The sequence below is a fragment of the Nelusetta ayraudi genome, unplaced genomic scaffold (assembly GCF_046127955.1).
Source record: "Nelusetta ayraudi isolate G7.1 ecotype Tasmania unplaced genomic scaffold, CSIRO-AGI_Nayr_v1 ptg000058l, whole genome shotgun sequence".
Classification (NCBI taxonomy): Eukaryota; Metazoa; Chordata; class Actinopteri; order Tetraodontiformes; family Monacanthidae; genus Nelusetta; species Nelusetta ayraudi.
This window is the reverse complement of record NW_027466108.1, coordinates 2,111,266-2,137,880: the sequence shown is the minus strand read 5'-3', so window position 1 is coordinate 2,137,880 and position 26,615 is coordinate 2,111,266. Positions and strand designations below refer to the sequence as shown.

Below are 26,615 nucleotides of genomic sequence, written 5' to 3'. Positions count from 1 at the left end.
AAAACAATATAAAGCACCGTTTAATTCGGCATTACTTCTGCGCATTAATTAATCACACTTTGGGCGATACGTGTACATGTTTTGCTCACTCCTGGTCCGTTTTTAACCCGGAGCTCGAGCCTCTCCGACGCGTATTTTTGCGTCAGTTCTTCGAGATGACAAGAACAAGACCTCGAGTTCTCCGTGTGTCCTTCGACGAGGTTCGACGAACCGAAGCGGAGCAGCTAAAGTTTTTGAACCGGCAGGTTCAACCACGGCACGGTACGGGGACGGTGGGCTCGCGCTCTCTGCGAGGCTCGCGACGTGCGTGCGTGACGAAGGAGCCTTCGATGTCACGTGCGTCACGGACAGACACCCCCGCCCCCGCCATCCTTTCATCCCACAAAATGAAAAACGCTCTAAATGTTCCTTTAACACAACAACCTGGCAACCAAAGCGAGGTCCTTACCCTTTGATTCTTCGAGTTGTTCATCCTCCTCGAGAAAGGAACGCTTCGTTTTTCACAACTCTCCAAAAAAAGAAAAGAAAAAAAGAAAACCCCAACTGGCAGCGCGGGGCGCTTTTTTTTTTTTTTTTTTTTTTTTTTACAAGAGGGCGACCGCGAAAAAAAAAAAAAAAAAACGTCCCGTCGTCAAATAGCTTCACTCAGATGTCTCCCCCGCCGCAGGCTCCTCCATACGCGGACAAAGAAAGGAAACAATATCCCGTGGTAGTCCGACAGTCGCTGTCGCTCAACTCTCAACTTGTTAAAGGTCCGCGCGGAGACCGTGAACGCCTCTCGTGGAGATGTGGGGACGGGAGCGGTCATGTGTTCGCGCCCGTGTCGTCCTCATGGTTCATCCTCGTCATCATTGTCCTGGTGGCTTCACAACCCGAATTCATACAGACACAGACACACACAAACACTGACACACTCAATCTCTCTCTCTCTCTCACACACACACACGCACACCACCAGCAGCGGCGGCAGCAAAGGGGAGGATAAAAGACTGACCGGCTCGTGGACCAACCGAGAGCCGTTTCAGTTGGAGGCGGGTGCGTGTGCGCGCGACTGTCTAATCTGGAGAGGAGCTGACAGCGCTCCGGGGACCTCCAGGGGTCCTTGAGGACGGTCCCAGGGACGCCGGCAGTGATCCGAAGGATACTGATGTTCAGCACGCACGCACACACACACACAGCCAGAGAGACAATATGCCGAGCTGACAGTTTTCTCAGAGACTGCAACAACATCCCAGTTTGTTGTTGTTGTTGTTGTTGTTGTTGGTTTTCTATTATAGGATTGTATTTAGATTTTCAACCATTCACAACACAAACCTTCCGACTCACAAAACAACGTGGCACCAAACCAAGGACCACAACATTTACGACCAACAACTAAGCACACAAACACCCATACAATACAGAATACAATCATTGTAAACTCACATATGCCTGTATTATAATAAAAATAAATAAAGTGGATACGAAAATAAAGGAAACAAAAACAGAGCATAGAACAGAAAAGGCCAAGTCTTGTTTTCATAAACCTAGCACTTAACAGCTCTAGGTTTCTTCCAACAGGGGAGTTTTTCCTGGCCACTGTTGCATGTTTTTTCCCTGATTGTGCAAAGTGTTTTGAGAAGTCTTTGGATGTGATTTAACGCTGTACAAAAAAAAAGCTGATTGATTGATTGGTAGAAAGTGAGTTGATTTAGTCTTCGGTGGCTATCAACCATTCCATATTCAAATAACAACCCAGTTTGTTGTTGCGGCCGCAACGAGTTCTCCCACCGTTACCATCCATCTCCTACGAAATTGGAAGCTGCGGCGGCCGTCGAAAAACGACAGTGACACGAGGCGGATTTGCAAAGCTCGCGGTCGTGTCCACTGTTTGTGAAGCGGGTGCCAGCGAGTCAGTGAATCCACTCCAACATCCCAAACACACAGCAGAAGGAGACGGAGCAACTTTTTTTTGTCTGAGTCACAATATTTTTGTCCTGCTGAATGCTTCGAGCAAACCATTTCCCTTTCTGCGTGCTCTTTGGGTTTCCTAATCCCATTGAGGGGTCTGAAGCTTAATGCGCCATTTTTTGGCCCAGATAAAATCACAGGCACAAGACAGTCGCACTGACATCTTGACTTGGTTCAGTTGGAGGCAATCTCTGCAGCGGGATAACCCTGCAAAATGGAAAATTGTCTGCAAATGACCTTCCCGCTAGTTGGCTACACTCCACCATTTAAGCCACTGTAGAATTGTGGCTTGATTATAATAGACTGCTGCAAAAAACACGTAGATTGCACTTGGCAGCAATGGTTCCAAACATCAGACTACTGAGACGACGCAAAAGAATCCCGGCCAGCTTTCTGAGCCTGTTAGCGAAGATAAAAGTCTTCATCCATCTCCCTCTGCCCTTTCTCTTTCCTCGCCTGCCTCTGCCTATTGCCTCTGTGCACATCAGGAACTCCATGTGCAGCGGAGTGTATCGCCTTGTCCACCGGTGATGTATAGGGGTGATTTGTGGGCAGGTGGAAACAGGAAGCTAAGGGAGGCTCTACGGGGTCTAGGATCAAGTGTGGGAATAAACCGTGAGCTTTTAGGTGGAGGCAGCTGCAGCACATCCACATCTGGTGCGGACACAGAGCATTGCTGTGAAAATGTGTTTTTGGTCAAAACAACTGGAAAACCATTAAAGGCGACCGACGTTAATTGTTTTCACATTTAACTAAATGTCAGCAGCAGAGGAGGATGGTAAAAAAAAAAAAAAAAAAAAAATAGACACATTTTTACACTATGAGTTGTCTGTGGGTGTGATGAGAAGTGAAACCAGATATGCAGTCCAGAGATACAACAGATGACATGTAGGTGGATCAGGACGGAGGAGGCGAGAGTCACCCTGTGGGCAGACTTGGCTAACGGTAACGGAGCAACAAAGCCCACCTGCGGTATATGTAGCTGTGCATCTGGCTGGGTGAGCGCGGCCCTTCATGCATGGCAACAGCGAGAGGAGGAAGAGGAGGAGGCACTAATGCACAGACATGACTGTTACACACCTGCAGTGTTTAACATTAACCGAGAAATCCCGTCTGTGAGCAGAGGTATGCAACAAAAACAAGATGAGCCTCGATAACTGAGGACTTAAGAGCTCTAAATAACCCACAGTTAATCAGATTAAGGTACTTTGTCAGGTGATGGTTGCAGAGGCAGCTGGGGAACCACTCACTGCGCGCTAGGGGCAAGACTGTACGCATACAGACTGTGTAGACGAGACGAAAACCACCCGTGACTGGGTGCTAAATAGGACCGTAGGCGGTGAAGGAAAACAGCAAGTGGTGTTGTAGAGGAGAAGTTTGGATTAGAAGAAGGTCAGAATTAGTTTACCCAGGGGAGACATTCCCAGTGTCACCATTTCCCAGGGTGGCAGCACATTCCTGCAGCCAGACTAACCTACACAGCAGCTCTCTCCCTCTGAGGCTCCGGCACTTCCTATTGACCTGCAGACTGGGCTAGGTTTTCAAAGCAACTCGTCTTCCTCTCCGCAGCTCTGGGGCATCCTTGACATCCTTTCCTTCCTGCCGTAGAAAGCTGGTGAGGCTGCAGCCATGTTTACCTCGAGCTTCCAGAAGATTGCACCAGAATGAAGTGCAATTCCTTTTAACGGTACATTAAAAAAAATGCCTGCCGTGAATAAATAAATAAATAAATAATACTAAGTCAATTTAAACAGGGTGCTTTCGGACCTGTTAAAGGCACAGCCGGTAATATTTAGTGCCATCTAATGATAAGAAAGCATATTGCAGACAAATGTTAATTCCTGCCTCCTAATGTCCCATTTAATCTCACATCTTTCTTACATGATCTTTGTGGTCAAGGTTGAATTACAAAACCTTGAGTGCATTCACTTTCAGGGCTGTTAGTGTAATATGTTGGCCTCCGAACAAACCGGCCCGCTCTTTGCATTAATGTAAGTGCATATTATGAGTGAATGCACAAACAGCAGCTAATTACTTTTCAGAACTTTATCAAGCTGAAAACTTACACTACTTTTGTTAGTACCATCTAATGCCAAGATATGTTGTGAAATGGGCCTTTAAAAGAGCGACGGTCTTGTGTTTTTCTTTCAAATATTTAAAACTCAATTTACTGCCTGTATCCTGAAAAAAAAAAGTACCACCAGTAATTTTACATAATCGGGCCCAAAGGAAGCACTGGACCACAAAGAAAAGCTCCAGCGACTTTATTGCAAGGTGCTTGGGGATAAGACAGAAAACATAATATTTTTACTTCTGTTCCCCTTGCAGCTGTGGGACTTTTCTATAATGCTGGCGCAGCAGTGAAAATTACGCATGATTATTTACATAAGGTCTGCACTTAAACCCAGTGTGTGGAAACTACCAAAGAATAATGATAAACAACACTTTTGCCATTTTGTATGTTTGTACAATAAAAACATTTCTGCATTTTTTTAAACTGCAGAGCCATACATCTGTATGCCACACAGATGCTACGATCATGGATGTGAAGAGCTGAGTCTGGAACTGCTTAGTAAGAACAACCACATGCTCTTCATTGTCTAAGGTAAAAGAAAAATGGAGGCAACCAACTGAGGGACCTTTGTTTTAGCCTCAAAGCCACTGCTCTCATACGTGCTTTATTTTGCAACAAGTTGCATTTATAGGGTATAAGAAGTGCTACAAAAATAAAGATTGATTTGATTTGATGATGCATCTTCCACACTGTGGCCATTAAATAACCAACAGGTCCCCCTCTTGGTTAAAATAGATACTGCAAAGGGGCCGCCCCCCCTTCCTCTGCTCGCTCTGACTGCTGAACTGCTTCTTCACGTTTAGGAGACTGTTCCTACTCCTGACTGTTCCGTAAGCTGCTTTCTTTTACGCAACAAGAGGCGTGTGAGGACCCGCACTTCTCCAAGTGTCACTGGCGGCTGACAGCAGAGCGGTTGTGTAACCCTGTGAGAGACTGACGACTAACAGGCGAGACGTGGACATCGCTGCGCAATTGAATCCAACAAGAGCCAGATATGATAATCGCCTCTCAAAGGAGCGCCTGTGCAGTTTGCTTTGTAGTTTAACCAGCCTTTAAATTTGATTCATGTAAACTCTTGTGTGCCTGCGTGCGTGGGGGAAAAAAAAAATCCCCGTGACGAGACCATCATGAGACGCGACTGCATTAGGTTGATACACAGCTATTTGCAACCTTGAATTTTGCCAGTTAAATCAACAGCGATTGCACTTTAACCCTATATATAGCGGGTGTAAATCTTGATGGATCACACAGTGACAGCTGCGTTCCCCGAGTGCAAGGACACCAAGCTCTGTGAGTGTGTGTGTGTGTGTGTGTGTGTGTGTGTGCGTGTCTGTGCACGAGTCCAAAATAGGGTCTCCATCATACATGCAGTTATGCAACCACCAGTCTGTCCATTGACATGCCTGCTGATGACACGCTGCTCTAGAAGGGCTTGTTTTAAATAGGGTAAAATAATAGGGCACATGAAGGTCTTTGGTCCACTTAACGCTCAAGTCTCAGGCAATAGCATGCAGCCAGGAACTTCCCAGAACCACTGACAACAATGCTGCTCAGCTCCAACGGGCCTTATCAAAATAAGATTAGATTTTACATGATAGGACGGCGAGACAACATGCACTTGTACTGCAAGCATGGCTGCTGATGGAGACTCTGCAACCTTTGCGAGTCTCCTTCCGTGTAAAAATGCATTATATTATATTTAATGGTTTCACTCCTAGCGGGGACAAAACAAGGACGCGTTGAGTATTGGAGGAACAAGGCGTGAAGTTTTGTAAGCAGAAATTAACAATTACCTAATTCGTTATTCCTGATAACCTGCATGTGGCCATGCACACACACACACACACACACCTTCTCCTAATGTGACCCTCGGCTTTTGACCCGAGGTCCCAGCCGTGACATCACCCAGCTTGAACATTTGTTCCACTGATCTCATCCTCCTCACGGTGGGACAGAGGGGGTGGGTTGGGGTGGGGGGGTTGGGGGGGGTGGGGGGGTTGTAACAGCGCAGCCATGCCTCTCAACACCTCACACCACAACAAGAGGCCCCTTTCAGCTGCAGCGCAGACCCTCAGATCCACCTCCGCCTGGAGCTCCAGCTCCCGCTGACCCGCCTCCAAACCCTGGAATTCCCCTGTGAGGGTTTGTCTACGGCATCTGGCCCCTCCTTCACTGCACAGCCACTCGTCTCTCTGGAGGTCAAGAAGAAAAAAAACAGCCTAGGCCAGAAAACCTGACCCGGATTTTCTCACTTAAGTGATTATGGTGGCTTCTGCAGAGGATTGGAGAACCTACTCTGACACCTCTCCTAACTTAAACAGGATTATTTACTGATTTGTAAACATAAGACAACTAAGGACCATCACAACACAATGATAGTAACCCCAAAAAAATATATCCATTCATTCATCAATCCATCCATCCATATCTACCATCTACTACTTATCTGGGTCAGGTTGCAGGGGCAGCAGCCTAATCTGAAAAGCTCAGGGCAGCCCAACTTGAAATATAGCTGAACTGAAAAATATTTCTACGTAAAATCTCAAAAGAAAATTAATTTAGATTGTTCAAGTACAATCTTCATGGACATGAACTCAACATCGCCAATCAATATTTTGATCAATCAATATCAATGACATCAGTCTAGCATATAATTCAAAATACACTAGAATCTCCAAACAAATCTGTGAACCTGCAAAGACACACCAGTTAAATCTATCTTCATCATCTTTCAATGTCAGAAATATCAGATTTTCTGGGTTTGTGGCTTGGTCTATTTAAACTATGTTGAATTTTATCATGCAGTCATGGGTGAATTCCCTGATTGCTGGAGGATCTCATCAGCCTCACAAATATAGTCGTCTGGTCGAGCAGCTTCTGTCTGAAAGCGCAGCTGGTGCGTGTTGATGGATGGGAGGGCATAGACGGGGCAGGTGGCACTTTTTTTTTCTGGCTGGAGTCCAAAACAGAACCTGAAGTTTGCTAGAATTTTGCAGCTTTTTGTTTATGTCGCACATTTTGGAAGCTGCATCAGGCATGCAAAACCTGTCCGCATGTTTAATGAGATTATGGCAAATATTGCACTAATGGTTTATGAAGCCTCGCTAATCCGTTCATCTGCACAATTTCACTGTCTATTGCACATCTGCTCTTGTTTGTTTGTTGAATATAGACTGACTTGGATGTTTCTGTAATTACTGTATAGTTTTTTTTTTCACTGTTTTTAGTGGTGCAACAGTGTAGTTTTACAATTTGGGATCAAAACATCTATCTATCCATCTATGATGAACATTGAGGTGTGCAGAGGTTTATTATAGTTATTGCTGAGGACATTACTGTGTAGATGCCTCGTGGATGGTTGCTACGGGTTGTATTAGTTGGTTGTGTTGTCACGGTTCACTGACCTATTTCGGTTTAACATTTTGATGGGTTTTGTTTGCCAGAGGCTAAAAAAAATTAGACAAAATCTCACCGCGTCAACATAACATTAGCACATTAGCGCCAAAAACAACAACAGTAAGGATTTAAAACGTAATGAAATCATAACATCTCACAGAGCAAACCTTTCTTGCGATAATTCATGTTAGTTCAACATCTACGAGCACAATACTTTCACACAAAAACATACAGGAAGTGAAGGACTGAGCTGCCTCGCAAACATTCATTTAACTCAGAAATATAGCACCCAGGTGTGCAATATGTTTTTTAAAAGGCCAGAGGATATGTTTGACATAATGATTAGGCACTAAAAGCAATGCCTGTGTGAATTCTAAAGAAGTTGTAAAACAAAGGCAAAACATAATTGAACAGACTATTTTATTTTCAACAGCTCCAAGGTGGTGCTATGGTGCGTGCAAGGTGAATGATTATTGCTTTTGACAAAGTCGCATTGCTTCAATTGGAAACCACTGCATTGCATTCCAGAATTGCACATAAGCTTCAAATACTTCAGTTAACATTTTTGTGATTTGCGTTTATTATTTCTTTACATATTTTTTATAATGTTATTGGGATGGGATTATTTAACACAGCAACTCAATGCATCCTTCTGACACTTTGTAAAGGAATGCAAGATTTGTCCTTCACTTTTTCCTTAAGAGTCATCTGGCCAAGTAATCACCTCAACACACTGTATTTAATTGACATTGAAAGTCTTTGAATCTGAATGTAGGTAATGAAAAAGAAAAAACCTTGAACGCAAGTAAAATCTGTCCGGATCAAAAAACAAAGTTACTCCACATCCGCCGATACGATCGAAACTTCAATTGGATCCATTTCAATTTAATCTGATCTTGAGTGTTGAGTCATATGACACGATCTTAATTAGGTAGACGTTCAGTCTGATTACTTATGGTCCATGTAACTGCCTATACCGACTTTAGGTTCGACATTCAGACATAAGCTAATCTCTGTGCCAAGCTTCTTACTTTACATGGTCGCAGTTTGGAGATGGAAACCAAACTGCATGAGGCCAAAGTCTGCACTGACTCTTGGAGACATAAAAATACACATGCAGGACTCCTCATCAAAGACAAGAAAGTGAATTAAATCACCGCAAGAGTAATAAACTTGCAAACTGGCACGTCATGTTCAAAGAGGGTTTAGCGCATAGGGGGAAAAAAACTATATCCATATGGCCAAACACAAAAGCATTTACAGGCTCAATTACGCACATTGCCAAAGGTTCTCTTAAGGCACAATATATTTGCTGGCATATTCAAACTGGGCCCTCCGCTGATGCAGTCCGAGCCTTCCAGCTGCTCCTCCTCAACACGTTCACATGTTCTTAATTCCAAGTCTGACAAAAGAAATACAACATTTTCTGCATTGCCACTTGAAAACATTGGCTCGTAAAGCTGTTGATGCGATAAGTAAACCATAGCTTTGAATCCAATCTGGACTAATTTGAATAATGCCTGCGGTCTCAGTTCAAACGGCTTAAGTGGCTCCAATTTTCTTGGCGGCAACGGGGGGACGAGGCGGGGGACGGAGGGGGGGTTAAAGGAATCCTTGAACTGCTAAAAACCAAAGCATTGTGAGTGGAGAGAGCGTGCTCAGGTGAACGCCTGGGGAATGAGAAACAGGGATTAAGAAGAAGACGATAATGAAGGGCGAGATAACGGCGTGACCAGAAAAAATGTGAAAAGAGAAGAACAGGAACGGCAGAGAGAGAGGGGGAGACAGAGAGGGGGAGAGGGAGAGAGAGAGGGGGAGAGAGAGAGAGAGGGAGAGAGAGAGAGAGAGAAATGTCACGCAGCTCCTGGTGGAGACGGCTGGCAGACGGATGTGGAAGCAGCGCCTTTCTGGCCAAGGCCTCCGCTGCCTCGGGTCGGCTGTTATTCAAAGGAAGCTGGCTCCGGTCTCGGCATCAAGCTCACACAGAGCCCCCATTCAGGGCCTGAGCGATGTCTGCGGTGCAGGCTGATGCACGGGGCGGAATCGGCACTGCGCTGATGGCCAGCGAGTCTAACGGGGGTGTGTTGGTGGCGAAGGGTGGAGGGATACTGCAAGGTGTGGAGCCGGACTTGAGGCTGGCACCGGCGAGGAGGAAGGCCCGGGAGGGAGGGACGGACGGAGGGAGGGATGCTGGCTTCCAAGAAGGAGAAGAGTGCCCAGTGAGTAAGTGTGTGTGTGTGTTTGTTTTTTTGCAATGTAATACAAAGCAGTCTTTTATCCCTTCGGCGACACAGGCTTGAGCGTGCACACACACACACACACACACACACACACACACACACACCTAAACGTGGCAAAATTCCCATGAACAACAGGGAACTAACTGTCATAACTACACATGATCAGGTGCCAAAGAAAGACTTGTAAACGAACACACACACACACACACACACACACACACACACACACACACACACACACACAGAGACTAAACTGGCAAAAACTTGCTCCATAACCGCGATAATGTCTTCATCACTGGTAGCTGCACTACTAAGGGAAAGTCCAAGATCTAACCTATGTGTCTATATATAAAAATATTCATAGCAAAAAAAAAAAAAAACAGATGATAAATATCAAAACCCCAAAATGCACATAATCCGTTTCCTTGATTCCAGAGTTTAAGGTTTTCCTTTGGCCCATTTCACTCGCTCGCAAATATTTGCGCACGCATGCAGACGCAGACGAGCGAGCCCAGCGGGGAGTGTTTGCGCGAGGGGAGGCGGAGGAATGTGTTTTGCCTCCGACACGCCTGCGGTTCTTGCATCGCAAGAGAGAGAAAGAGGGAGCGCTCCGCGAGCCTTAGCGCACCGTTCCACTGAGACCAGCGGGTCTGGTGTGACTTACGGCTAGCTAAATGAACCAACGCAGCTGAACTAACACACACACACACACACACACACACACACACACACACACACACACACACACACACACACACACACACAGGTGGATGTTGTGAGTGGGTTTGAGGACCAGTGTGACGATTCTGCCAGAACCAAAAAAAAGGGGATGAATTAAAAGTGGGTGGGTTGTTCTGGATGAAGGTCTTAATTGGAATAACCATAATAATCGAGTATGCAAAAGATCAATAAAGATTCTCAGTAGACTGAGAAAAGTCCTGATCCATCACTCTGCTCACTTGACTTTGTATTATAGTTCTCATCTATGAATTACTGCGATTTTGATATAATCCGGAAGAGATTCCTGAGAACAATCTCTCTGTCTAGTTAGTAGATACGATCCGTCTGCACCTATTTTGGGGGGAAATATTCAATACTAGCCATTCATGAACTCATTGTTTACCCCTCATGTTTATTTATGCACAAGTTTATTAACAATAACAAAGGATCTTCCGGATACCTTTCATCATTTCTTTAGTTTTTCATTCCGATTCAGACTAGACTAGACATAGCGCCAATATACATTTACCCTTCTGTCAAACATCTGGTCATCAATTTAATATTTTATTTCGATAATATTTTGTCTAGATTGTTCCAAAATTGTGGAACAATCTAGACATGTGTCTCTGAGGTCTACATTCTCATTTACATCTTTCAAAAACTTACTGAAAAAACATCTCCTCATGTCTTAACTTTTCACTGTGTTCTATGTAGTTGTTTGTTTTTTTTACAATTATAGTTTTCCCTATGTTTGAACATTTTATTTTCTATTTATAGTAGATGATGGGAGTGGAACTCTGTACAAGCCTGCACTGTTTTAAATTGTGCTGAATAAATAAAGGATTAAGCGCAAAAATAATATACTGTATCATCAAATTCAACTGTCATTATTCCCTTTGGTCCGTGTGTGAGCAGGATTGACCTGCAGTCCTACTAGATATTCGCCATCAGTGTTGAAATCCAGTCCACAGGAAGATACTAGTCCACTGTCCGAGAGACATGCTGGCAGAGGGAGATTAACTACTGGGCAATTTGGCCTTTGCCCTCCAAAACCTCAACGCATGAGGAATGTGAGCTCTGAATTTCTCTTACCTGGGCTCATATTTTGAAGAGGGGTCAGGAAAAAAAAAAAAAACTCAATCGCTCGTATTCACCCTGATCTGACAGGGAGGACGAGATTACGCTGACTGAACGCCGGTGCCGATATGCGATTTCACAACTTTCGACGCCGAACTGAACTCCGATTGACACCAATTTTTTGAGTCCACCGACCACAAGATATTTAAAGTCTGCCTGTGGCGTCCGAAACTATCTGAAGCATGGCTGCGGCTAAGTTTAGGCTCGGGGAGCGTGTGAGAGGTCAAAAATGAGTCCGGCCAAAAAAAAAAAAAAACTCCCACCTGACACCACCCCGACTGAGCTCGCCCACGTCTGGAGAGAAAAGGGGGGTCAGAGTTCGAGCTTTTATGACAGCAACATTCAAGGGTCGGCTCTCCAGGACCGCTATGTGATATGTCGTCATTAATCAGAAACCGAGGACCTGGTTACAAGCGTATTGCACTCAAAGATGTTACTCGACGGTAATTCTTTTAGCACATGTGAGCGCTTCAGCTGCCCAGCTCTGCCTGATATCTAAAACCACCTGTAGGGAGCAACAGTAAACTTACACCACAGCGCTATTTGGCTATCAAATCAGCGAGTCGTTGTTGTGTAACGCGATTGCGCAGATGGAATCGTGGGGCGAACACACGACCGCTCGCTAACCGCGGCTAACACAACAGGACATGTGTGCAAAGTTGTTTTATTCTGTCATCTGATGATATCATCGGCGTGCTTCTGCAGCCGCTGTTGTTGCAGTGGAGCGTCTCGGCCCGCGACACCCTCTGGGCAGAGCAAGGCCACAGCACAGTGAGGTCACACACAAAGATTGAACTTTTACAAACAATGGCTGCCTCACAGAGGGAAAAAAAGCCCCCAGAGAATTCCTGCTTTTATTCCTTGGGGCCAAAAATCAAGCGAACTAAGATGCCCTTTTAATAAATGCCTGCATTTACAACGCTGCCAAAAGCCTGCGACCCATAGATTGGCTGCCAGCTTGCAGGCTAAAATTAGCAGGTTGAGAGTGTCCATCCAAAACCCTCAGGGTACACATGAGGAGGAGGATGAGGAGGAGGACGAGGAGGAAGGTGGAGGAAGCTAAAGACCAAGGGACAACTTTAACAGTTTAACCCTCAAGTAAGTTCAGTCCCAGCTGGCTGGCCTGCTATCACACTGGTATATAGTGAATCATTTAATCACTTTTTCCCTACAACTTGAACCATCTCATAAGTTACTTGTTATTTGAATTTGTGGTTTTGCGTTCAGAGCTATTTTTTGAAAAAAAAAAAAGATTTCAAATATTAATTTGAAAATAATTAATCTACTGATCAACATATGTGCATGTGTAAATAATCTTCAAACAAAACCATGCAGAATACTCTCTTAAAAAAGAAATTTACCCACTTCCCATCACAGTACAACTCTCAAACAGCAGAACACAAATCCCCTTGCAGAGTTTTATATTTCTGCCATGGGTGCGTCGTACTCCATAATGTCTCATTTCCATTAGAATCCCCATCGATCAACTCCAAACGTATTAATAAGTCATAAGAATAAGTAGTTACGAAAACCTTCAAGTGTTCCAAAATGATTTGTTGATGTAAACACACTTAAGAGAAAAGGGCTTTGACGAGGCAGCTGCTGCTGTAAACGTTCGTTCATCTACGGCAAAAACACTGGGGAAGGCGGTGCCATGCATAGCACTCCACACCACGAGTGTGTCTGCCTGTTGCCAATACAAGCCCGCTGATAGGAGTTTCAAGTTATCCGAGCTGCACTGTTGCAGCTTCCAGCTGACAGTTGATTGTCATTCGGCAGATGGAGGATTTTCTGCCCAGCTGGGCCTCAGACAAAGAAAAACAACAACCACTTTCCTCTCTTACCAGCTAAGGCACTTTGCTCAAACCTCATCCTAACTTAAAAAGGGAAATGCTATAATTGGCAGGGTGCTTTGAAATGAAGTGAAGAGAATATTTTGTCCACAAAGTGTAACTGGAAGATGTTCTCCTTTAGGTTTATGTAAGTGGTCCCAGGAGAGAGGGGAGGACGACATGACAAGGACAACAAGGGAACATGAAACAGCAAATAAGAAAAACATCTGTGTGTTCGGGTCTGTGGTCACAGGAAGTGTGTGTGTGTGTGTGTGAGAATGGAAGTGGGTCCGGCGGTGACATCATGCTGTCTACCCCTGGTGGGAAGCTGTAATTGCTTGAGACCATTTCCTGTTTCCCATTAGACGCCACCCCATTGCCTGAGTGCAGCCCTGCATCATGTGGGCAAAACCCGCTTTGATTACAACCAAAAAAAAAAAAGAATGAAAGAAACGGGACTAACAAAAGAATGAGGAAGTCCAGCCAAAAATAAAGGAAAGCTTCATTAACGGAGCTGTTAAAATGTGAAAAGCAGAAAATTCACTTCCCTCAGAGAGCGAAAAACACACAAACACACTCTCACACAATGGCCTCTCTCTCCCCTCCTGACATGGTGATTATGAGTGCCCTGAGGAATGCTCAGGACGTGCACCAACGCATCACTTTTTTTATGCCTTCCTTTCACAATGGACAGAGTCCAATCACCTGCAATGAGCCGTGCAGAGAAGCAAAATATGCTTCAATTCATGTTGTAATTGTATTTACTTGGCAGGGGGGGGAGGTAGGTGTGTCTTTTTAGGAGCTCCTCATGTCGCCGCAGGGAAAAGCTAAAGCAGGTTTTTACAGTCTAATAACTGTGAGCCGCCACGGCCCCGCAGGGCACGTCGTGCGGAGGACTTGGGGAGTAAAAAACATTCTGAAATTACAGTTGGACTGTGGGCCATTCAGCACATCGGCGCACAAAGAATCCCTGTCTCGTAAAGCCACCCAGGCAGAGGAGACTCGGTGGGGAAGAGGCAGCGGTGTGGGCAAACATGTGGGCAAACAAGTGAGTGTTTACCAGGGAAAATACGAGCCGACGGCCGTCCAGCTTCCAACCGACAACCTCGCGCTGCAGCTCCAGCACGACGCTCTCCTGCTGCAGAGGTGGATACTAACTAAGTACAAATACGTCGTTAACTGTGCTTAAGCAGACTTTCAGGCATCTGTACTTGAGTATTCTTTTCTGACGAATTTTTACATTGACTCACTAAATTTGTACACAGATATCTGTACTTTCTACTTCTTACAGTGGAAAAACATGCTTGTTACTTGAACAAGCATGTTCTAATCTAACGTTTAAGATAATTAAATTATATAAATCCTGTTAAAACTAAGTCGCTTATTATTCATTATAGTTGTGGTTGCTTGAGGTGGAGCTATTTGAACTATGCTGTTTGTTAGTTAAATATTAAACTGGATGATATTTTAGAGGGAAGTTATTTTACGACCGCCTTGGGGGTCACTGTTCAGTACGTTTTCATTACAGAGAAAAACAAACATGTTGAAAATAACATCAGTTATTGTTATTACAAGTGTAAACATCCAATAATAGCCCACTGGTCATAACTGTGACTGATTATAGTTTGATTGTGCTGCAGTTGAAGGACGAAAAAAAACCTTGAAAGCAGCAAAGCTTTTTTGATTTTAGCAAAATTATCAACCAAAATATTGTTTAATTAATTACAAAAACATGTTTGCTTTTTACTAAAGCACAATTCAGAACCTGTGCTTTATTACTTAAGTAATAGAGTTGAATCAGTACTTTTACTTTTAGCTGAGTATTTTCTTACACAAGCATCCATACTTGTACTTTAGTAGAGAATGTGAATACTTTTTCCACCTCTGCCCTGCAGCCCCGACGTCGACCCCCAGCACCCTCCCCAGGAGAAGGGAAGTGGCAAGAGGGTTTTCCCACTGTGCTAAAAAAAAAAAAAAAAAGGGACCCTTTGTCTTCTCATTGTCCTCACCCTGGATATAAAACTGGAGCTGACGCCACGAAAAGCTCCAAAGCAACCAAAGTCTTCAGGGGAATTTGTTATTTGCATTCCGCGATAATGGCCTAGATTCAATTTTCGGACAATGTTCCTCTTTTTTTTAAAATAGTAAACAAGTGGCTTCAACAAAAAGGGCTCTATGGTAGAAGTTAATAAATACATCAGACCTCAACTAACTTTCTGGGTAAAACAGGTCTTGTGGCACTGTTGCTAGTGTGGTTCCCAGGCTGGGAATCTCTGGAAGTTTCATTTTATTTCGCAGGTATCTGCAGCAAAGTTTAAAATGAGAAGCTGGGAGTGGTTGGATTTCAATGAGAAATCCAACCACTCCCAATTGAGAACAACAAGAGTAATGACCCAGAGAGTGAAAAGATAGCAGTTGTGCCACTTGACTCCTTGTTGCTACTTGTGATGAAGAAACACTGCACACAGGTTTAGGAGCCTTTCCAACTAAAGCCATGACAGATTTCTGCAGCGCACCAGTGACTGATGGCCTCCAAGGTGAGAAATAGCCTGCCGCTTTCCACAGCTGCAGCACAGGCAGCCAATATCTACTTTTCTTTCTTTTTTTTAAGATGATGGAGCCAAAAAAACAAAGTCACTCCAAATTACTCACTGAAAATTCCTGCATCATTTCCAACAGCCACACGTCTCCGCCTGACCGTTCCTGGACAGAAACCAGCGAAATTCTTTCAAATCAAATCTCGAAGAGACGGAAAGATCAGTGAGATACAGAGACTGAAAGACAGCTACTGCTTCACTTACAACAGATGTAGAACCAGAGGTGGCACAGTTTGGTTGTGCTGCAGTTGAAAAAGAAAATAAGCTATAGTATTGAGAGTACCAGATGATAATGCAAAACCTTTGGTCAGTTCACTCCAATGTATTCTGTCACAACATTTTCATTTTGGCAAAACTATCAACAAATGGCAAAAAAAATATTTTTCACTTAAATACATTTCAGAACCTTTTCCCTGTCCTAACCCTTTCACCAGAGTATTCTGTACTCCCACTTGAATACAGAATGTGAATAATTTTGCCACCTCTTGTGCAGAACAGACCAGCATCAGAGATAATTCTGGTTTGCACAGATTGGTGAGACTCATATGTGCAGCTGTGGACTGCGCGTGAACCCCAGATGGAAGGGGGTGGGGGGGGGGGGGGGGGGGGTTGGGAGGCGCAGAGGGAGATGGATGGATGGCTGGCCGTGTTGTGTTCTCCTCGCTGTCAGTGAGAGATGCACCATCTGGGATGGATGGAAGGTTTGCGTGGTGGCTAGGTGGGTGGTTGCATGAGGGGGACCTCAATCTGCTTTGTCACACAGGGAGAGCGTCTGTCTACAAGCAGCAGTGCAAACTTTACACTGGCACAGCTGCACACTCAGCCACGCTGAACTGAGTGACAGGACATTGCTGAACTAGTCACCAACAGTGTTGTTGGGATGACTCCATAAAAGTAATCCAACTACTGATTACTTCTTTAAAAAGTAATCTAATTACTTCTTCAACTACTTTGTTTCAAGTTGAATCTTGTTTGCTTCCTGCACATAACGCACAACGAACCGCAATATGCTTTGATTCAGATGAGATGAACTCAAAATAGTGTTTATATTTCCATCTGCCGAACGCAATCGCATTTTTTTTTTCTTCTTTTGTAGATTACTCGCCAACACTGGTCATCAATCAACACAACACTTGAGAAAAGTCGGCCAGGTCAGTTTCTCTGACCCCACAGCCATTGGACAAACCGGAGGTGGGAGCAGAACAAACAAAGGAAGCAAAATAAATGTATATGTTACGAAAAAAACAAAACACTAGTGCCAGAGAAGATAAAAGCGTCACCTGCAAACTGAGCGCAATCTGGCGGATGTACATCATGTTGAGGTCCTCCAGTATCCACAGTTTTTCCTCCATGTTTGCCAGTTTGTCGACGGGCATCGTCCTCACTCACAGAGCCACAGGACCGCGGTCCCTCGGGGCGGAAGCGGTGTCGCTCACAGGCGCTGCCCGGCAGCAGGTACCGACGACTCAAAGTTCATCGCGGCGAACCGGTGGGTAAAAGTTGAAAAAGGGAAAAGCGACGCTACAGGGAGACGACCTGGGGCGTTAGTGGGGTGACAGCGCCGGCTCCACTGTGAGGGCAACACCCCCCTCTTCGCCCGTCCATCTAATCACACACCGGTGGTCCCGCTCGGTGTCTTCACTACTTTCCTCTACAAAGATCCACTCACACGCAGCCAACAGCCAGAAGAATGAGACGCTTCTGAAATGCACTTCTTCGTTTTCTCTCTCTCTCTCTCTCTCCCACTTCTTTGTGTCTTCACGTCCCAGCTGCGAACGGCCGTCTGTCCTCTGTGCGGCTGGAGACCTCCCCTCTCCTCCCTTCTTCTCCTCCCCCCTCTTCCTCCCCTCCCTCAAAAAAGGGGCATCGCCTCTGCGGGGAGTGATCGACACAACTAGTCCACTGTGCGCGGCGCAGTCCCGGCGCTGTCGGCGCCGAATTAACCCCCGCAGCGGCGCACCTCCGCCCCATGGTAATGAACTTTGAAGAAATAAAGAGGGCGGTGCACCGCGGCACGCCCCACGCCCTTTTAGAGGGAAAAAAAACAAACAAACACCGCCACAGAAGCATAACGGGCTGGAGAGCTTTGTTCTTTTCCTCCTCTTTCTTTCTTTCTTTCTTTCTTTCTTTTTTTTTTTACTAGCTTGATAATAGATGGAGAAATTAACCGCGCCAGCTGGGGCTCCATAGTGGGAGGGCTCGGGGGAATGAACACCCAGAAAGATGTTCTGCTATGCTGTTCAATGTTTACAGAAAGAAAGTATGGCAGTATATAACAAACAAAAAAAACAAAAAAACAATGTTTTCACGAGATAATTTTTTACGTTTTTACATGGAACTATCACCATATTTTGTGGGGAACTTCCCATTAGCCCCACCTCCCATTAGTCCAATAAATAGCGGTCCAACGTCCCATTAGGGTTACGGTTAGGGTCAGGGTTAGGGGAAGTTGGACCAATGCCATGCTCCCTATTTTGTGATAGCGAAAGGCTCAGAATCATGACGTGAAATGTGTCACGTTTTTCCGTGATAATTTTACGTTGTTTCGTGCTCGTGAAAGGCTCAGCATCACATAGTTACGTGAAAAGTTTCAGGTTTTTACGAGACAACTTTCACGTTAAGTCATGATGACCATTCAAAACGAAACGAGGCCTAGGCAAGGCACAATTTGTGTGCACAATTCGATTAAACTCTACTTTAGGCTGGGTTTGGTTTAGCAAGCCGGGGTCATTTCCCCAAGAAAAGCCTCCACCCTCCTGAGTTTAAATCAGTTTAAATTTAAATGGAGAAACCTCTGCAGTGGCAAATCCACATATAGAGCCGTGGCAAAGTAGCAGAAGCTCAACAGGACAGTGAAGTTGGACTGTCCACAGTGCCTTTGCTTGCCTTGTTTCATTCCGTTTCAACATGAACATTTTCACGTCAAAAAGTGAAAGCCCCTCGCCTCATTTTTTTTTTTTAAGTATTGCAGCAAGCGAGATGAAAAAGAACTGCAAATATTTCTCCAAATTTGCGCACGTTCGTCCAGAGCCAGCTACGTGCCACGCAGAGGCAAAGATCATGCAGTAAGCCAGTTAGTAGGTCACCAGGTCGCAGCCATTTGGCAACATAGATGCATATTTAATCCCTTAAAATATTCAACCCAATCCCCTGGCATCTCCACATAAATAATGGCTTTCAAGAATGGCCTGAAAAATTCACATCCAGTGTGGGCGGCGACTTTATTAGGTGCCCCTTTCTCAAAGCAGGCACCTTAGAAAGTGGCTGGTGGGCGCTGCTTCAAGGTCGGGTTTGTTTGTGCGTTCAGAGATGCTATCCCGCAGACCCTGGTTGTAAGCAGTGGTAATTGGAAGTTCTGCCTCCGTTCTGTGGTCTCCACCCAGTCCGCCCATTCGCCTCTGACCCCTGACATCAACGAGGCAATTTCACTACATTTCCTGAATATTTTCTCTTGTTGGTCCATTCTCTGAAAAACTTTAGAGAAAGTACAACAGCAGTTTGTGAAAAACTCAGAACAGCCTGTCTTACACAGGGAAGACATACCATGCCACATTCCAAGTCACTTTTCTCCTGTAATCCTCACTTTGAATTTCAGCAAGACATCTCCATAACATCGACATGCTTAAATGCACTGAGCCGCTGTCATGTGATTGGCCAAAAAGCAATTTGCGTTTACAAATACTGAAGCAAGTTATCTAATGAAGCACCAAATGATTATTTTTTTCCTTCAACAATAACAGTCAGAGCAGTGAGCAATGGCACCAGCTGTTTGGTGCTCACTTTAGTCACTGCTCTCAACATGTGAGTTCCAGAATTTATTTCAAGCATTGTTTTGGCTGTAACTCAACTTGTGAATCATCTACTTTGATCTGGAAAAGTAGCAAAGAGGCATTAACCGACCTTTTACCCCGGGGGCACCGTGGGGCCGAGTGGATTCACCACCGTTTTCTCTTTTCGTGCGTTAATCTCGGACACGTTGCAGTTATGCATGACGGACCGCACGGCCGAGTTGTGTGTCATGTGTATCCTTCCTTGCGGCAGGAGCTGACCCCCCGCCCCCTCCTGCAGGAAACCCAGCGTCAAGTCGCGCACTGCTCATTAGAACACTCATCCTTCTGGAATTTCTTAGGAATGACCCAGGTTGGGCTTTCCGAGATCACAAAGCAAGAATCTAGAAAACAACTCATGGACAATACGAGCCCATATGGCACTACATCACCTTGAAACACTCTCGCTCTCTCTCTTACACACACACACACACACACACACACACACACACACACTCCTTCAGCCAGGCACACAGTGAAAACAAAAGGAGCTGTTAAAAGCCCTTTCACCTCTCCGGAGGCGAGCACAGGGTGCCAGTGGCAAGCTGGGGTCATTTCCCCAAGAAAAGCCTCCACCCTCGCCAGTTGAAATCAGCCAGCTAATCTGTCGCACGCACACACCCACATACACACGGTTAAGAGAAGAGATTTATTGTTCTTGAGGTGGGACCAGTTGGAGTGAAGGAGGTTTAAGGGTGCGCACAAAACATTCCGGGATTGATTGTGCGCGCGTGTGTGTGTGTGTGAGAAGTGTGTATTTAGGTCACAGTTCGCTAAGTGTAGACCGAAATCCAGTCAATCCCCGCTGAAAGTGGATCTTGGCGTGCTACTGAACTGAGTAAATACTTGCTGCGAAGAACTTAACACCCTCCCCATCGGTGTTTAAATACAGGGAAGCGATGTAGCGCAGTGAGAATTTTCCTCACCGGAGTTCCCCACATTTTCAGTGACAGAAAAGCCGTGTTTTTCTTCAAAGCACAACGACAGCAAGTTATTTTTCCAGTGTTGCCTAATCGATTTAGCCCGGCCTTGGTCTCTCGATTGCACCAGCTGGGGGACTCATGAACACAAACAAGCTGCAGGTTAAAAATGCCAGCGATGACACAGAGACTGACTGACACCTCAGAACAAAAGCTTAGAAGATGAACAAAAGCGGCCAGAAAACACTTATTATCTCAATGACAGGAAGGCAGGCAGGCAGGCAGGCAAGTAGCTGAAACACAGGAGGAGAAAAAAAAAAATCAGGTACTCAGAGTGGAATGGATTAACCGCCAGTGCAGAGTCCTGACAGCGGGAGGCCCGACTGGGATTTTTGCTCGGGTAAAGTGGTGATTACCCGCTGATGGGCTGTGGATTAGCAGCTTGTGACTGAAGGCTTGATCGGACTGAAAGCGGTGCCAGATGTGCTAATTGGCCGTCCCGAGGGAGGAGCGGAACCGATGAATTACACGATCTGATAATCCGACACGGGCGCAGCAGTCCGATCAAAACACGGCGGATTAGGTAAACACGGCGCGGTCAGAAAGCTGCTGTTCCGCTAAATAGCACAGACAGGGAGGCAAAACACAACGCGCGCGCACACACACACACACACACACACACACACACACACACACACACACACACACACACACACACACACACGCACACACGCACACACACACACGCACACAAACTGCACGCACACATTTCTGTGAAAGATGGAGGTCGGACTTGGATAGCCAAGTACAATAAGTTTTTTTCAGAGTGGATAGACATGATGGGATAACACAGGAAACTTCCAGCCCATGAAGCAACTGGCTATTACAAACTAATTACAGCACTATTGATTAACAGAGGATAGATGTAGCTAACCGGCCAGGACTCTTTACAGTCGCGCAGTGTCGTTCTTGGAACTTCAAATACACGTTTGACACTCTGTCAGCTGCACTTACAGAGGCGCTTTGGGGACACAGGTCAAGCACAATCACGCATTAAAAACAAACGGGCTCTGAAGCAAGACTGCAGTTTTTCTGCCTTAAAATGATTTGTTTTTTCGAAAACACTGTTACTATTCATTAGAAGGCCAGACAGCCCAGCCATTGACACAGTGCAGCCGGGCAGGTCAGCCAGATTTGCCTGCAGGCTTACCAAGAACAGGCCTGCTCAGGCTGGACAGGGATTAGTCGGCCGACCAGATGCACTGTGTCAATGACAGCGGAGCCATTCTTCTTAACACAATTTGAGGAATTGTAAAAGAAAAACATTTTAGGGAGAAAAGCGACATAGTGTTGCTTTTTGGCACTCAACTTGAATTTGAGTGCCAAATCCTGTTATTGGAGTTTAAGTTGCTATGACCCTAAAATGAAATGATGATGGCAATTTTTTCTAGAGAGAAAAAAAAGCAATTTATTCCTCTTGCATTACTAATTAACCCGCATGTATGTGTAACGGGTGTGTGTGTTGACTGGTCTCAGGGATGACTCAAGGACTGTGTTTCCGTCTTTTATTCACCTCATACATACAACACGGAACTGTGAGGGATTGACTGGCTGTGCTACGGAAACCGGGAGGCGCAGAAAGAGGTGAGAGACAAACGTAAGTAAAAATAATAATAAAATAAAATAACACATTGAGATAAAATTCACAAATATACAACAAAAATAAATGAATAATAAATAAAGTCCCCACATATACTTTGAATTCAGAAATTAATAAATTCAATCTTTTTTCCAACTCTGTCACATATAGTCTGACGCAAATATTCCAAAGACAGAAAAAGACATATTGACATGTCTCACACCTGGAACCTTTGTGCTGCTTTGATGAAAGTTGCCCTTGCTTTAACCCGCAGTGTGACGATGAGAACAAATCGGGGCCTCATGCAAGCCAGCGGGGCCCAAAAACCACAACAAAGAGCCCTGGCTGTCACCTAGATCCGATCTGAAAACTGAGCCGCGCCCACAGCGCTGCTCCCACTCATGCGACCATGCAGAAACTGCACTGTAAAGCACTGAAACACACCCCGGTGCACACGGGCGATAGCACGCACGGTAGAACGGCCCCGCAACTTGAGCCGATCGCATCCCGTGGAGGTGGAGGTTTGTCCGATGATGGCGTCACCTGTTGTTTCACACAGATGCCACAGAAGTACAACACGTCAAAATTAGAAGGAAAGACAAAATAAAATCGAAAACAAAATAATTGACATATTCAGTCCTATCTATCCCTCTGTCTGCGTCCCGACACAATAGGCAGTTAAAAGTCAGTCCACTGGGGTAAGACAGACCTGACCTCAATCAATATGACCGCACCTCCCAAACACGGCTGAGTCACAGCAGGTTCCGGGGCCACATCTGTTTTGCAGGATGACAGCAGCGCGTGACAAGCCCGCGAAACCAGACGCATCGTGAGAGACCCTCCCCACCACACACCCCCTCCCGGAGGACATCTCTCCGTCACAGCGGTATGAAAAACCTGTGCCGACAGCCTCAGAGTCATAACTCAGATACAGAGACAAAGTAATGACACAGTAAATCTCATCACGGCTCTGCCTTGTTATTAGCCGCACCGGTTTCAGTCGCTTGGGACGCTTGTCTGAGTCTTGGGCTGACGGGCTGCAACAGCCACGATGCACGTCATCCGAAATGTCCCGGCACTCTATATTCATGATGAAAAGTTATTGTACATGAAAAGGTCAACACGGACCTGTGAATCACTGCAGCTGCTCGTCTACTGGGAATCCCAACACTGGAGTGAGAAGGCATGTGTCAGACTCGGGGGAGTCGCCGGCATTTTCCCCACTCGCAGCCAACGCAGAACAGGGAGTGTTTTTGGTAGTGTCAAATTTCTTATTATAACCCCCCCTGGTCTGGTAGACCTGAAGGATAAACAGTCAGTACGGCCCAGAATTCCTGCTGACTTTCAGGGAACGTTACCTCGGCCGGCCACAGGAGACTGCGGCATCTCATCACTCTGAGTAAGCAGCCGGCTCAGTGGAAGAGAAACTTCCTCGTTAGGCAATTCGTCTTCATCGATTTCCCCCTCAGGGCTGCAGGCTGTGCACTTTCAGAGCTGGGCGTTGGAGCGAGGGTTTGAGTGGATTGTAGGGATCTTTATTTTATTTTTATTTATTTTTTTTTACACTTATTCACTTTTTAAAATGTTCAGCCCTTTTCTGGGGATAGAAGATTTGCAGGTGATCTTTTAAGTAATGTCATGGAGAGACAGGCGAGCAGAGAGGCTACAATAGATGAGTGGCTGCAATGGAACCTGAAATAGAGCGATGGCGCCCTCTGCAGACTAGAAGCAGCAACACAGCGCAGTTTGACATTAAAAACTAGAAGCAGCTGTGCACGTTACAGACGGAATTAAAGACACGCTTTAATAGACTAGAAAAGCCAGGATAAAAAAAAAAATCAGTTTCTTTCAGATTTTTTATGAAGCTAAATATTTTGCCCCAGACTATAACAAATACAGGGAAAACCTCGTAATAAAGGACCATCTGGGTAAAAAAAAAAAAAAAAAAAGAGAAGCCACCGCTGTAAACGTCTACTGAAACAACATTTAATAATAATAATAAAAAAAGAGCATCTGTGTAGAAGGATTATGGGAAACTATCGCTCAAGCACAACAAGCACAAATCTCCAACAGGTTAGCGATTTGTGGCCGGCGAGGAGCGAGGGAGAAGAATGTCTAATGAGACGATTGACTGAACAAGGTACTGATCTCGATATCCACGCAGAGACCTTCCTGCTTATTGATTTCCCCTGGATGAATTGTTTCCTTCACCCCTGCTAATCTTTCTAGGCGCTGGGCCTCTGTGCTTCGGGACTAGCGCTCGCGCCGAGGTTCACTGAAGTTCGGGGGGCATTCATAGTGAATTTAGAGATTATTGCAGCTGTCTCGGTTTCACAAACACCCAACGGTCGTTTGAGTTTGATTACGACTCGCCCAAATGTCCCATAAATCATCAAGTGCAAACATCTCTTAGTCAGCTGGTTTTATGGCTCCTTCTAGCCTCCACTATGATCCCCTGGCATTGCCTGGGTCTACACACACACACACACACACACACACACACACACACACACACACACACACACACACACACACACACACACAGTGTGAAAAGCTAATGCATATTCTAATGCTTTGTGTAAAAGCAGTCCACATTCATTTTTGGTCCAGTTTAAAGGCTGCAAACCACATTGCATGACAAATTATTTACTTTTCTTATAATTAAAACACAAACAGCACATGCAGAGGTTATAATAGTAGCTCTATTACATTCTTGAACAGAATCAAGTGTCAATCTGACTTCCAGGATTGCAGCTCTAAATCCTCCACAGTCGACATAAATAAAAGCCAATATCTCTTTCTATTTCTTTTTTTTTTTTTGACGTAGGCTGTAATGGAAAAGCAGGCGAAAAAGATGATAAAAAATAAAAAAAATTGCTGAGAGAGCAGGAACGACACCACGACAGGACTTGACACCACACCGTGCGCCACCGGGGCTCGGTAAACAAACACAACGAAACGCTGCTCTTCTGGCGAGGAGGCGCACGCAGAGGAAGCAGACACGCATAATAGACCCATCTGCTCTCATATAGTCAAACACCTGCTCGGCATCATCAAAACAGAGGGCAACATCATTGCTGTTTGTGCCCCTTTGCCCTCTCACAATCACTTTCTCTCATATACATGCACGCAAGCAAAAAGGACAACAAAAAAAAAAAATCACTATCCTGTACAGCACAACTCAATTGTAACGCATTACGACTGCGATACAGCGGCGCGCGTTAAAAAAAATTAGCAGCTAACCTGCCGGGTTGTTAGCATAGCGGGCACTCACTCATTCCAATGGGCTCAGCGAGATTGCACAAAGAGAAAACAACAGGTTCAAACAGCACAGGAGCATGACACACACACACACACACACACACACACACACACACACACACACACACACACACACACACACACACACACACACACACACACACACACACACACACACACACATGCGCCCCCGCTGTATTGCTTCCATTCACGGTGCATTCCTGTGTATGAAAGAGCTACTCTGACCCCATCGATTTCACAATAGCGCCAGGTAGTTACGTGACGTATAGGAGCGGGGATGAAAAGCCTCTTTGTGCAGAGGGAGAGAAGAGAGAGAAGGGACTGGAAGGGGAAGAACATTCAGCAGCACACGACACAGTGGGCTGACACAGACGTTGCCCCATATTCTTCATCCTTAACGGCCGTGTGAAATTGAAGGTTAATGACTTGACTCCCCGGAGAGGCTGCGGACTAAACTTGGGAGCGCAGTCAGTGCCTCTCTTTCCCCGGCTTGTATTTGATACCGCACTGTGAGCCGCTTCCAGTGTGGCCCTGGCAAGTGCAAAGGCTCCACTGGAAAAAAAAGCTTTTATTTCCCCAGACCACATTGTACCTGTATATGCATTTCACTGTACATGCGGGGAAAAGCTTTCAAAATCCACACCGCTTGTGTGATTTCATAACATTTGTTCACAGTCTCGGAGGTGGTATAATGAGGCCGGAGGTATCTAAAGCACAGCTAATTGGACTATTTTCATATATATTTTTTCGTATATGTACGACTTGGCTGAAAATCCTGAGTTGTTAACTGATTCAAACAGAGCGCGGAGGGAGACATTTGGAATTTGTTCTTGTTTTGAACTTCAGAGAGTTAGACAAGCTGAACAAAATGAGATACAACTTCTCTGTCTGCTCATCCAGTCTGTCCATAACAGCAGCACAAGGTAAAGGTGAGCTCATCCATGCTATAATCATATGACAATTGATTAGGCTTTAATTCAATAGTGCAACATGTTTATAAG

General features: G+C 45.2%; 1 protein-coding gene and 1 long non-coding RNA gene across 5 annotated transcripts in view; one reads left to right on the top strand and one right to left on the bottom strand.

The window, feature by feature from the left end:
- The window catches only part of LOC142896955 (uncharacterized), a 525,186-nt gene that overhangs the window by 199,207 nt on the left and 299,364 nt on the right, over nt 1-26,615 (top strand). The gene's annotated exons all lie outside the window — the stretch shown is intronic.
- Nucleotides 1-26,615, bottom strand: part of rtkna (rhotekin a) — a 65,899-nt gene that overhangs the window by 26,137 nt on the left and 13,147 nt on the right. The window contains exon 1 of one of the 4 annotated variants that reach the window (XM_076039068.1): nt 17,227-17,763. The exons of 2 other annotated variants lie outside the window; for them this stretch is intronic. In XM_076039068.1, the coding sequence (XP_075895183.1) occupies nt 17,227-17,322 (96 nt within the window). In that variant the 5' untranslated portion in view covers nt 17,323-17,763. Of the gene's footprint in view, nt 1-448; nt 561-17,226; nt 17,764-26,615 lie in introns of those variants that run through there. One more of the 4 variants, XM_076039070.1, reaches the window with a different exon arrangement.